General features: G+C 36.7%; 1 protein-coding gene across 3 annotated transcripts in view; it reads left to right on the top strand.

Annotated features, from left to right (window-relative positions):
- Nucleotides 1-913: 913 nt before the first annotated feature.
- Nucleotides 914-13,199, top strand: part of LOC134533142 (peroxidase-like) — a 46,658-nt gene continuing 34,372 nt past the window's right edge. For 2 of the 3 annotated variants that reach the window (XM_063370449.1, XM_063370451.1), the window contains exons 1-5: nucleotides 914-1,117; nucleotides 4,493-4,602; nucleotides 5,682-5,838; nucleotides 6,516-6,652; nucleotides 9,047-9,223. In XM_063370449.1, coding sequence (XP_063226519.1) covers nucleotides 4,518-4,602; nucleotides 5,682-5,838; nucleotides 6,516-6,652; nucleotides 9,047-9,223 — 556 coding nt within the window. In that variant the 5' untranslated portion in view covers nucleotides 914-1,117; nucleotides 4,493-4,517. Of the gene's footprint in view, nucleotides 1,118-4,492; nucleotides 4,603-5,681; nucleotides 5,843-6,515; nucleotides 6,653-9,046; nucleotides 9,224-13,199 lie in introns of all 3 variants that reach the window. The other variant, XM_063370450.1, reaches the window with a different exon arrangement.

The following is a 13,199-nucleotide window of genomic DNA, read 5'->3' as shown; positions in this document are numbered from 1 at the left end:
AAAGGTTTTCAGTTCTCCAATCGAAACGGCTTGATCAAAGAAAAAATATAAATAAAATATTTCTCCACTAACAATATACAGAATTAAACCAAACAAATAAGTCCTCTGTGTCAGCTACAACTTGTTAATGTTCAGGATGTTATGATGGGAAAATCTTAAACACAAAATTTTTTATTGTATTGGAAATATTCCAAAATCATTTTATGTTCCACAACACTATATTTAGTAAATTTAGTAGGTTTTGCCGACTAGCAAGTTCACTGACAAACAAAATAAACATCCAAACAGGTCTACTGTGATGACGATATATAATCTTAATTTTATGTCAATTTTGTTATTCAAACAAAATATCACACTTTAAACTATTTCTAGTTTCAATTAAGGGAGCATTCAGGTTTCTATTAGGCTCTAACTATGCAGGTACTCTTAGTTCAATAGTTTTCAAATGAAAGACTTGTAGCATCATATAATCGTCACCAACAATATAGTTTGGTTGGTATTTATAATTAACGTCCATGTACAATACTTTTTAGTACTGCCACACCCTCAGCGTCAAATAATGATGGATGCTATCTCAGTTACATTAAAATCTCAGATTAGTTGCGATTAAAATTAGAAACGAATAAACTTTTAAACTTCACCGGTAAACTACTGTTCAAAGCTTACATACAGACATGATGGAGACGTTAGTTCTGTTTGTCAAAGTCTGTTGATTCCCAGTAGCCTAATTTTCACAGTTTCGCATCCCGCGTGCGACGAGCGGTACGCAGGGGCTGGTTCGGTTCCTTGAACCGCGGCCGGGACGGATGCAGATAGTGAGTGGCTAAGCCTCGCGGGATCGATAGCGCACGCCCGGGTCGTGACGAGCTCTCGATAGCTGTCGACCTAATCGAGGGACCCGGGCGGCAGCTGCTGCGCTCGGCTTCAACGCCGTGCCGCCTCGCTGTCCCGCCGCATCACCGGCCGGGACCCTCGGGACACGCGCGGGGCGGGGTATCGTCCGGACAGCATTCTCTTCCTCTCTTCCGCCGTGGGAGTTCACCGCTGGGCCGTCGCCGTCTGTCGAGGACCCTCGTCGGCCCGTTCCCGCGCCAGCAGTGCCAGCTTCGCATCTCTAGTGAGTAACAGTAACGGCAAGCTTGCCTCAGGTCCGTGTTCGACTGACCTGACGCATGAGCTGCGACTGGTCAGCACCTAAAAGGAGCAATAAAAATCATTCTTTGAAAAAACGGTTGCGCCGCTTAAAGAATCCTGCCCTTCAGAGCGCATACTCACACTCACATCCTCAAGAGAATAATTATTTGCATACTATATCGTAGACTTTCGTGGTCTCCCTCTCTGTCTATCGCCCTCTATGTCTTTTTATGAAAGAATTCACTCTAGTTTGTAAAAAAAAAAACATAAATTCATGATACATCTTCTACGCTTGTTAAAAATGAGAATATGTTGATTACATGAGCTTGGATCATTACTAAACAAGCAGCCGAAAAAGTAAAAAAAAAAAAAAATGTTTTAAACATATTTCAAGTCCTCAATAACACAAATAAACTGTGACCAGTGAGTAGTTTCGGATAGATGGTCCGAGCCCAGGAGTAGGAGTGTGGTGGCAGTGGGGTCAATGACCGACCGCCATCTGATGTCACGGAGGTCATCGACCTTGACCATCACCCTGGCAGACATCTTGTATGCGCCATCTTGGACCCGCCATCTTGAAATCTAGCGCCCCGCTCACTAATGTTGCACTTTTCGTTACGCACGACATATAGGAGGTGTATGATGTCATCGTTGCATTTTTCAATACGGCCGCCATCTTGGATCATATAACGATGCAATTGTCGTTATTACCACATTCTTAATTTCTGATAATGTATCCAACATCTTGGATCTGATGTCACAGACATTTTTTTCGATTCTAACATATCCGCCATCTTGTTTTCATCTGCTGGAGGCTGCCAACTTTAATGATGTTGCGGCTGCCATATTGTTTTTTTTCCCTGTTCTGCTGGAGGCCATCATCTTGGATAACGACATCTTTGTTTCCGTTGTTTATTCCTAGAGAGCGCCAGCATCGTTCTGTCTCATCACATAAGGCGCATGTTGCATTACCTAACAGAGGTTTTATAGTCCTTATCGACATATTATATTTAATTTTTTATGCAAAATACATTGGAAGCACTGTGATTCTAACCAACATAGCTCTGACTTCTAGGTTGGATCACATACGCCTTTAACCGCTCTGACTTAAAGACATTTACCAGACTGAGAATTAAATAAGGTATATAAAAAGTAACACAAATATTGGGACTTATATTTTTTTTTTATTTGAAGGAATGTTAGCATCACCTGTTAGAGACATAACCGCTATCTTGTTTTCAGTACTCGTTACCAAGAACGCTAGTGTCACGTAGTACACACGGAGTCTGCTAGAGAGTGCTACCGCCATCTTGTTTCCAATTATTATACTAGGAGCGGTAGTGTCACTTAGTACACGTGTCATCTGCTTGAGTGCGTTAACGCCACATTAGTTTAATTTTTAACCGCCAGAGTGCAAATGTCATTTAAATATCATATAAATTCAGGAAAAAAATAGTAATTAAAAAACAAATTTTGAAAATAATAACTGATTCGGTTGATTCCCGTCCTTGGTACGAAATTGATCGATGCAAAAATTCTTTTAGACTAAAAATCCAATAAATCATGTTCAGAATCCCGCATTAGGGAAGTAACACCACGCCGGCTGCTGCAGCGCGGTTTCGTACTACGACACGCCTACGGCAGACAGGAAAAAACCGCACGGTTCCACAAACAAACAACCCCCCCCCCCCCAAGCCCCTCCAATAGGGTCCACAGACTGACTGCGCTCACCTCCACGTTCTCCACGAGTCTCCCAGCTGCGGCCCAGACGACACGAGAGCCGGGCTGTGATGACGTCACAGTGGTGACGTCCACACCGGCAAACACGTGTAAAAAGATGTTTTTTTTTTAAATTTAGTAAAATAATCGAGATGAATTTTAATTTATATAGAAAATATAATTATATGCTGAACGTATTTTCTAATTTATTAATTTTAATTATTTATCCAATTAAAATGTGATATATAATTCCAAATGCAAATAAATTATACATACGGGAGCATAACCTCACTTATATAAAAACACTTAAAATTTTGTAAACACTATTATATCACTAATATTCACAATAAATAAGTATTTTTAATGATATATAGGTACCAGTATTCAATAACAATCACTAAAGTATAATATTAAAAAGAACATGCATAATTTTTATTTGTATGTATAATTATTTTTGTATGTAGCCCTTTATTCAACCTGTGTTATTTTCGCTGAATGGTGCGCGTGCTTCGTAAAAATTCACTCTCATAATTTTTTTTTCATAACGCGCCTAAAGAAGTATAACTTCAAAAAAATATACAGTACGACTGGGCTTACTTCCTCTTAACAAGGTCTCAGATATGTAAAGAAGTCTTGTTCCGGAGATTAGTTCCGGCAAAGCCATTCTTGCAACCAGGAAAAAACTGAGATAAACCGAAAACAATTGGGTAATGACTTTGATAGTTAATCTCGTGGAATGCGATAGCGCAATGTTACCACCAGCTTGACGAGCCGACTGCAATGCCATCTCGTGTCAAGCCACGGAACTATCGGCTATAGCGTGAACCAAACTTCAGTTACCTTGGCACCTTCCAAAAGTATTTACATACAAAATTAAATGTTATTACTGACATGCTTAAATGTATGGTTATGGAAACGTCGCTGTTTATAACGCAAATTCATACGGTATAAAGATATTTATGAATGATTTTCAAAAAAAATAAAAATATTGCATTCCTCATCCAAGAAATTGTTTACACTTCTAAGAGTAAATTATATTAAAGTACTGTACTCTATAGTGGCAATAAGTAGTATTTATAGAAATAAAACAGAATTTTAACTATCTAGCTCATAATTCATAATTATCGTACTTTGCATAACTAGAACATAAATTTACTTGTTTGTCAACTTACCAAAACGATTTCACATGGATATTTAAATTTTTTGTCTGTTGAGTTGTGGTTGTTCTTCCTGAAAAAAAGCTAAAAAAATTGTCAAAGATACAAAATGTAGGCCAATAAATTAAGTGATGATGATATTTATCAAATATTTTATAGTGTTTTTCTGATAGTTTATGTAGACTTATTTTCAAACATAAATTTTTATATATTATTTAACTTACATTTAATAAGGTTTTTTCATAGTTAAAGTATTAAAATAGTTAACACTGTTTTGTTATGTATTATATAATGTTATGCATACCAAATCTAGATACGTATAAAGTAGACTTTTATTACATACAAGCTTTTGTGTAATATTTCCTAAAATAAAGTTATTATTTGTAAATTATTAAAAAAATTAAATAATACTAATGCACTCATTCATGAAAATGTTCTTTGATAAAAGAGCGATGAAAACGGCGGCAAAATTTTCTTTTCAGATACCTGGAAGATTCAGGAAGCAAAATGGATTTTAAAATGATCGTTGTCGCTATGCTGCTTCCTGGACTTGGATTAACTGCTGCTTCAAAATATAACACTAGACTAAAGGGTATGGCAAATTGTATTTTCAAACAATAAGTACTATTAATTTGGTAAGGTTGTGGCTGCCATTATTTTACAGGTCAACTTTTCATAACAGAAGAATATCAACCCAAAATATATATAAACGGAGGTACAATATTAGTCCAAGAAGTGTTAATTTGATCTAAAGTTGAAATCACCCTAGTTGGAAATGTTTAGCAAAAGAAACCATAGCTTTATAAAGGCTAATGAAGGAAGTTTGTTTAATAACTTAAGGGTATCTCGCTAGGAGTAATAGTAAAAATGTCATCTGGAAGTGAGTGTTGTTAAACAAAGATTTTTAACAACACATCAGCAAGGAATTAACGTTAAACTTTACTTTGCTTCAATTTCCTACATGAAAGTGTTTGCACAATTCCACTACCTAACTTCTTACCTCCATAAAAATATATCCCTATTTCACCCTATATATAAATAATTTTTTTTTCGGAAGAAAGATGGGAGTTAAAAATTATGAGGCAAAGATGAAAGAACGTTCAAGTTAAAGGACAGGGAAATTATCGCATTTGGTTATAGTACTAACTCCACAAATAATTGCCTTAAATTTTTTATTTACTTTCATATGTTTATAGTCTACAAATTTATTTTTAATGTATCAAATAAGGAATTCGATGTTTCAACTTGTCTATATAAACAGGCATTTGTTTCCAAACGTTCGATGTAGGAAAAAAATATTTTTTTACCTGCACGGCATTATGAGTATTGGACATGCTGCAAGAATTAAAAAAAAAATCTTTATATATATGTCTGTACCTTGGAGGTATAAGACACTATGTAAGTTCACTTTGGAGCAAAATGAACTTTTAACCATAAATTTAACCACCGTCTGACGTTCCTTTCTTTACAACACTTACCTAGATCTACAAAACTATTTTAATATTTTTAAACTGCTCACATGAAAAATATTTTATGTTACATAGTGTCTTAGGCCTCAGAAGTACAGATATAAACGTTAAATATATTCAAGGTCAACCTCAATCCTCGCAGGTTATTTTCAGAAGCATGTATGTACAGGTTAAAATTATAATTTTTTGTCTTTGATCACAGATTATTGGAGTACAGATTCACTACTTGAGAAGAAAATCGCCACAGCTCAAAGTAATATTAATCCGCAGTATATACTGAGTCCAGTTCCATGTCAACACATGAAAAACTTGTCCGAGCACAACGATACGGCTAATAATCACCATGAAAACTACTTTAAGTAAGTAAGTATTTTAATAAAAAAATTTTACTTATATAGATGCACAGATTTTCTACACCATGATGTGATGCTAAAACGAAATAAATAACCTTATACAAAAAGCCACTATAAAAATAAACGGGAAATCTGGAATTATTGTAGAATATATAATTACGAGAAAGTTTTTCTTGTTTTAGAGCAGTCAAATTTAAAGAGTATTTTCCAGGCAAATGTTTGCGTTGAGTTTCATTGTGCCTATGAATCAGTAAAATTTATGTAAATTTATTTAAATAAATTATTCGAGATTGAGGCTATGTTTGACGTCAAAAATTAAGAAGCATTGTTCATTTGAAATATACATCAGAATTGTGTGATGCTAGAATATTTAGTTTATTGCAATATTAGTTTAAAGTTCTGGATTATACCCAATTGCTAGCTAGGCGTAAAATTATTTTAACTTTTAGCAAGTTGGTTCTGGAAAAACTTCATATATTCAATAGTGCTACGCACAAAAATAACTCGAGAGGTTCAAACACAGAACCTTATCTTCTAAAGCCAGCATTATTTTTCTCATTTGCCCATGTTGGAAGGTGACCTAAAATACGTGTCTCTGTAAACCAGTGGAAACCAACTGTTGCTGCAATACTGCTACTAAATGGAATATCATAATAATTGATTTTTTTTTAATCTCCGAAAAGGTTGAAATCGTCCGTTCAAGCAAAACCCCACAACGCGTTCAGGAGCTATGACGGCTCCGGCAACAACTTGTACCACGTGACTTGGGGAGCGGCCAACACCGCTATGAAGAGATTATTACCGGCCAGTTACTCCGACGGTAAGTACCCCGCTAGTTGGTGAATAAAACAACACAGTACTTTTCACAACGTGACTGCCTTTTTTCCGACTACATATATTACTTACTTTTGCAATGTAATATACATAATTGCATTTTGCTATTTTTTTTTAATTTGTGTCCTCGATCGCACTGACCTATTTAAGTCAGAATGTTTTCTGTCCTTGACGAACCCTACCGAATCTTTCATATTACTCGAGCACATATGAATGTGAGCAATATTATGTAAAAATTTATATATGTTGTTTATAAAAGAATACCCGAGTTTCCATGGTATATTGAAACAGTTTAATTTAGACTATTTACAACAAATCATACGTAAATTTGAAGATAAACTGACTTAGTTTTTCATTTAAAAAATTGCAATATGTGCACCTTTAGTTAAACGGCACACATCCAACCTAAAGTCCAATTCTTCCCACACTTTGTTTAACAAATCTTGAATATTGGGAAGCAATGGCCTCTTCAATTTTGGTGAATTTTGAGGAATTTCTTTGGTGCTCTACAAGTTCATGAGGATTTTTTAACCCCCAGATATGAAAATTAAGGGTATTTACCTTCCTACTTAGATGAACACCACACGAACAAGAAAGTCATCTTCTCACCCAAACACTTGAAATGCAAAGTTACAACGTACACCATGGTCATCTGGCTTCAAAGCATGTAGCAACTGTAACAGGTACGGACGCATGTGTAAACATGTTCTCAAAACCTTCCATGCGGTCGTCTTTGGCAACTGAAGTTTAAGACTTTCTTTCCGAACAGATGTATTAGGATTGCGCATGTAAGATGCTCTGGCACGGCCAACATCCTGAACAGACATGTTTGGTCGTCCTGTGCTTTTCCCTTTACAAACACATCCGGTCGTTTCGAATTGCCTATGCCATCGGCGGATATGTTTTTGCCACATGGGACACCACAATTAAACTTGAAACGAAACGGACGTTGAACTGAAATTACAGATTCACTCTTAACAAATTGCAGAACACAAAACGCTTTACGCTCAGGAGTGGCCATTTTGCGTAGGTGGCGCTGCAAGCGAGAAAACAACAAAACATTACTCGCCCATGTTCTTACCTAAAACTGTTTGAGTAACTCTTTAATTGTGACCTTGAACCACCAACCTACAACGCTTACATTTGATACTATTAAAATTATGAACTGGGACATTCTTTTATTAACATATATAATATATTAAGTTAGAGATGATTACGTATATTTTTGTAACACAATTTTGTTTACAACCATACTTGATCTACGTTCTTGCTTTACTCTCGCACAGAGAATAAAGTTTGTTTGAGACAAACAAATATTTGTTTTTATATGGTGAAACAAATATCTACTTGACGTAGCAAAATATAATTTCTGTCCAAACCAAATTTTATGTGTAAAAAAAAATTAAATAATGTTAGGAGCAAAATTGATGTACCTTTGACTTGTGTACATAATAATGTTTTTTTATTAGTTGTGTAATAGGCCTACATAAACGTAAAGGTATAGGTACGTAGAGCTTCAGGCAGTTGAGAATGTAAACAATATTGGAAGTTTAAAAATAATATGCTGTGAAGCGGATAGTTGATTGCTTGTGATCAGTAGCGTAGGTAGGATTTGTGTATGGGGGGTTAAGAAGCATGGTCGTCGTCCCCCCCCCTTATTAAAGCGGGGGGTCCGGGGGTCCTTCCCCGGAAAAATTTGGATTTAAAGGTGTAAAATAGTGCTATTTGAGCAGTTTTCGGTACTTAACTTTAAAAATTGTAATGACAAAAATATTATTAATTTTTGAATAAAAATTTTTTGAGTGATGAATTAAGAAATTAATTAAAGATGTTTTAATCAATCCAATTGCCTTGTCCACGTCCACTCAAAATCATATATCATGCTCGAAGCACGACAATACAAAAAAAAAAGGAATAAAAAGGGTTGGGTTTCGGCAGAACTGATCTATTCCTGGAAACAATTAGCTTTAGCTTGAAGAGTTACATGACACCATGTCATTGTCTCAATTATATAAACACACTGCGATCCTTACACTTTTGGAAGCCCAGTCAACACCTGCTTATAATTACCGCGCTGGTTAAATACAGTAGGTGAAAGATATTTGAAAGCTTGGGACCCGTCACGGCGTCACAACCTTATAGCTTCTGCTCGTGACAGGGGTAGGGGAAGGGAAGGAGGATCGGTAGGGCTCGCTTACTCTTCCCCTCCAGTGCAGTGGCCGGTGATAGCAGTAAGACACCCAGGCTTTTAGCTAACCTGCTTTCAGATAAGAAAAAAAAAGGCTAAGGAGTGGGGGGTTAGAACCCCTCAACCCCCCCCCCCCCCCTGGCTTCGCCCCTGCTTGTGATAAGTGTTTATGATCGTGCTTCTTGCTTTCAGGATTGGAAGAGATTCGGCTGTCGGTTTCCGGCAAAGATCTCCCCAGCGCCAGGCTGCTAAGCACCCGCCTGTTCCACTCCGGGAGCGAAGAAGACCTGGACATATCCCTGCTGACCCTGCACTGGGGCCAGATCGTCGCGCACGACATGGCTTCCATCACGAAAACTACGCAGACCAGTGAGTGCAGGCTTGGCAACAATGCACGGTGGCTGTTTGATAATACCTCTTTGAAGGTACCTTCAGCGTAACGCACCATTCAACAGTGCATCTTAAAGGCTATCAGCCTTTTTTTAACTTCTGAATTAGTGATGAGGTGTTTTGTAAGGACGAGTCACTTGTGTCCTTTCATGACTGATTGTGGCCTTTAAGAAGTTACTGTCTACTTAATAAAACCACTCTAACACTGACTGGCTGACTGGCAATGCACAGCTTAAACCGGTTGGGCTAGGAGCATGAAATCTTGCACAAGAGTTCCTTATATAACTTAGGTGAGCACTAAGAAGAGATACTTGAAAGTTTATCCCCTAATAGGATTAAATAGGGGATGAAATTTTGTAAGGATGTTCATATTTGAAGTTAGAAATATGGAAATTGGTGTATAGGCTTCTGTTTATAAATAAAAGTTAGTCGTATCAGCTTTTTTTACCCCTTAGGACAAAAGTTTGTTTAGGAAGTATGTCATTTTTGAAGTTAAAGACATGTAATTTTGGATTAAAGCTTTTGGATAACATCGAAAGTAAGTACCTAATTAAAATATACGTTTTGACTGATTTAGGGTTGATTCATCGAAAGAGAGGCGACATGGATTGACTTAAAAATAAAACTACGAAACATACATAGAAACTGACGGGTAAGAAAGAGATTCAGAGATAATTATGTTGAAACACATGTACCTATGCAGTAAAGTATTGAAGTAAAAATCCTATAGGGCACACGGCGAAATGTTTAGTGAAAACGTAACTATGGTATATTGCCTAGTCAGCCGAATTTACGCCATTTTATGTTTATCTGTTTCTGTGAAATGATCAACAATGAGCGTGTAATAATGGAAAGTTGCCTGAATATAGAATGTCGAAATTTTGCAGACGCAAACAAAAACAAATGACTTCCGAAAATTAAATTTATTTTATGATATGCCATTTCGGGTAACCTGTGACGTTTAGTATCTCACTGAATGCAGCCTTAAGATTAAAGGATCTTTTTTTTAAAGGCTGCGTCGGTAAAGGGTGCATTCTAACTATTTAGAAACAGGCTATATACGACTACGTATTAAAACAGAAAAAATAGCTATAAGTAATATATATCGTATGGCGACATGGCCACTGCTGAGTTTATGATTTAAGTTGTAGTATCATAAATGAGCGCAAACGTATTGGATAATACTTGCATATTTTGTAATTAATCTATTAATTATGAGTAATAAAGTGAAGTGATATTGAACAAAAGCCTCGTAACCTGATTCATTGTTAACTGTTTACTTCGCTCTATCTTTATTAACAATTTTCAAGGAATTAGATTATCACAACTGGAAATTACGTAAAACTATTCGTGTTGAAGAGCAAAATAGAAAAAAAAAATAGTATGTAGTGAGACAAAATTAATTGTCTGTAGAAAGGTTCGAAACCTTGGGCAAACAGGCTGGTTAGCATTGAACAACCAAGTTCAATTTAAAAATCAGTGTAGTTCAATTTTAATTTTATACCATGCATTCAAGTAAAGCGTCATAAGAAGATTTAATTTATATTTTGTTTCGTAATCTCAATATTCACCTAGTAGTCCGGGAGCACAATGTGAAAAAAACGGCTCCCCGTGGAAAATTTAGTGAAGGGAAGTTACCAATGGTACCAATTAATCAGTAATAAGATGCATTTGGATAATTTCTATGATGACGCTTACACTCGTGTTGCGCGTTGCTGTGGTGACGTCATCTACGATTACCACTATTGCACTGAAAAAAAACGCTCTATCTATGTTGCTCTTACGACGATTTTTAATTAGGTACCTTCTTAGTAGATATTTTTAAGAACTAAAAGAAATGTCCAACGCATGAATTGCGAAAAATCAATATTTTCGTTGGTAACTGGATTTGAGGCAAATAAAATCCTAAATAGTTGCGAAAAATGTCTTGTTTAATCGGATTTCAATTATTATTTTTATTAATCCGTGATAAAAATGTATAGATAAATCTATAAAAGTTATATGTATTAAAAATTTAAATGAGAGACTAAATAATAAGAACATACGTCCACATTACAGAACTTTATTAAAATAAATGTTTTAACAAATTACAGTAATAAATAAGTATAAATATACAATAGGAAGGTTTCGAATCGACCTCATCAGCTCTAACACTATCTCCGGCGGTGTAACTAGGTGGATGTCAATTACCACAAATATATTTATCATATTTTCATTGTGGTGAACATCAGCTTCTCACACATGACAAGGGTAAGCATTCCCTTGTCCACACACCAGTCGTTTCTGTCTTAGGAACGATCGGGTTTGGTTCTTCAACTTTCGACCACACAAATGCTTGAAATGCTCTCTAAGTGCACCTGCACCTACTGGCAGTTAACTCATCTCTAAGAGCTTTTTTTGGCCGTGAACACTGGCCACCATAATTTTGCAAGTAATGTTGTGTTACGAGTGTGGGAAATACAGGTTCGGAACGATAGTGCAAATTATTGATTGCAGTTTTATTTATTAGCTAATATTTTAATTAATAATAAAATTATAACAAGTTGAAGGTCTGCCTACAAATTATTCACACCTTCGAAAGTCCTCTTTTTTACTCTCCTCACTGGAGCTCAGATCGAAAGTGGCTTCCTCTACTGTTCATCTCTTACCATGTACCTACTTCTTGTCCCGACACACTGTTCGTTGCTAATCACTCGTGCGCCCCTCTAAGACACCGTCCGCCGATGCTCTAATGCTCGATGATCCGAGCATTAGAGCATCGGCGGACCCACTATCGCTCGCCAAGGGGTCACTTCACTGCTCTCACAGGTCGCTCCGAGTAGCCACCAGCCCCTGTCACTCCATGCTGGAGCTCGGCGTTGTCTTACACACCTGCGAAGTTTCCCCCTGTAAAGGTCTCGTAGCCCTCCAAAGTATCGCGTCTTCAGAGTCAACTTGACACTGGAAGCTCCACGAACGATGGCGTCCTAGTTACGCTACTTTACGCGATGTGGTTCTGGAGAAGTTCCGAACACTTGAGAAGCTCCGCTACTAATCCGGATACCACGAAGAGCAGCGACGGGTGTCACCTGTGTCCGGAAGGTGGAGCCTCCCCTGGACCCCCGCTGGCTGGCTTGCCTTTTCTCCAGCAGCGTCTAAACGCAGTCCTGCCTCATCTACATCATCCTCGTAACAATATTAAGTTCATCATTCTGACAGCACACATCACCATGATCTTTACAGGTTTTAACGACGATGGTTTTTAATCAAAAGTTTGCAATTCTCCCATTTCATCCACGATTGTAACTCAGCTATTAGGTTGGTAAGCTCGAACAGAATTTTTTTTTCCTGTGGGTTCCCTATCAGATTTAAATATATTAATTAGTATACTTTTATCTGAGCAGCTATGGATTTATTCCATCTTGGGCAAACGTGGATCTAGCCACATCCGACACTTCATAATTCCATAAGATTGTTCGTATATATTTTTCTCAAGGAGATCGCATTACAGTCATAGGTAGTGCAAAAAGTAAACTGGTTGTGTTAATCTCTGCAAAAAAAAAATCCAGCACTTTATTTCTTTTTTGATGGTGGAACATGTGTAGATCTGGTTTTTTTTCTTATTTTTTACATGTTTACATAAACAGACTCATCCATCAAGAAATGTATGATTTAAAGCTTAATGCAAATCTGCAAATTATTACATTAGGCTAACATCTGATATTATATGCTTGCGGACTTTGGACTTTGGACCATCTAACTGATAAGGATTTTCAATACACTACAGTTAACCACAAATAATTTAAATGGATATATATTGTGCTTCAGCATAGGTTTTATTATTTATGTGGTACTTTATAGTTTCCGGTTTGAATGAACCGACATACAAATACAGAGGTTCTAGTTGTACCCTTTGGAGTTAAAATGATGTTAAACATACATCTATGAATTATGAACTAACTTAGTTTGGCGAGGG

Source organism: Bacillus rossius, chromosome 6 (assembly GCF_032445375.1).
Source record: "Bacillus rossius redtenbacheri isolate Brsri chromosome 6, Brsri_v3, whole genome shotgun sequence".
NCBI lineage: Eukaryota > Metazoa > Arthropoda > Insecta > Phasmatodea > Bacillidae > Bacillus > Bacillus rossius.
This window is presented reverse-complemented; position numbering and strand designations above follow the sequence as displayed.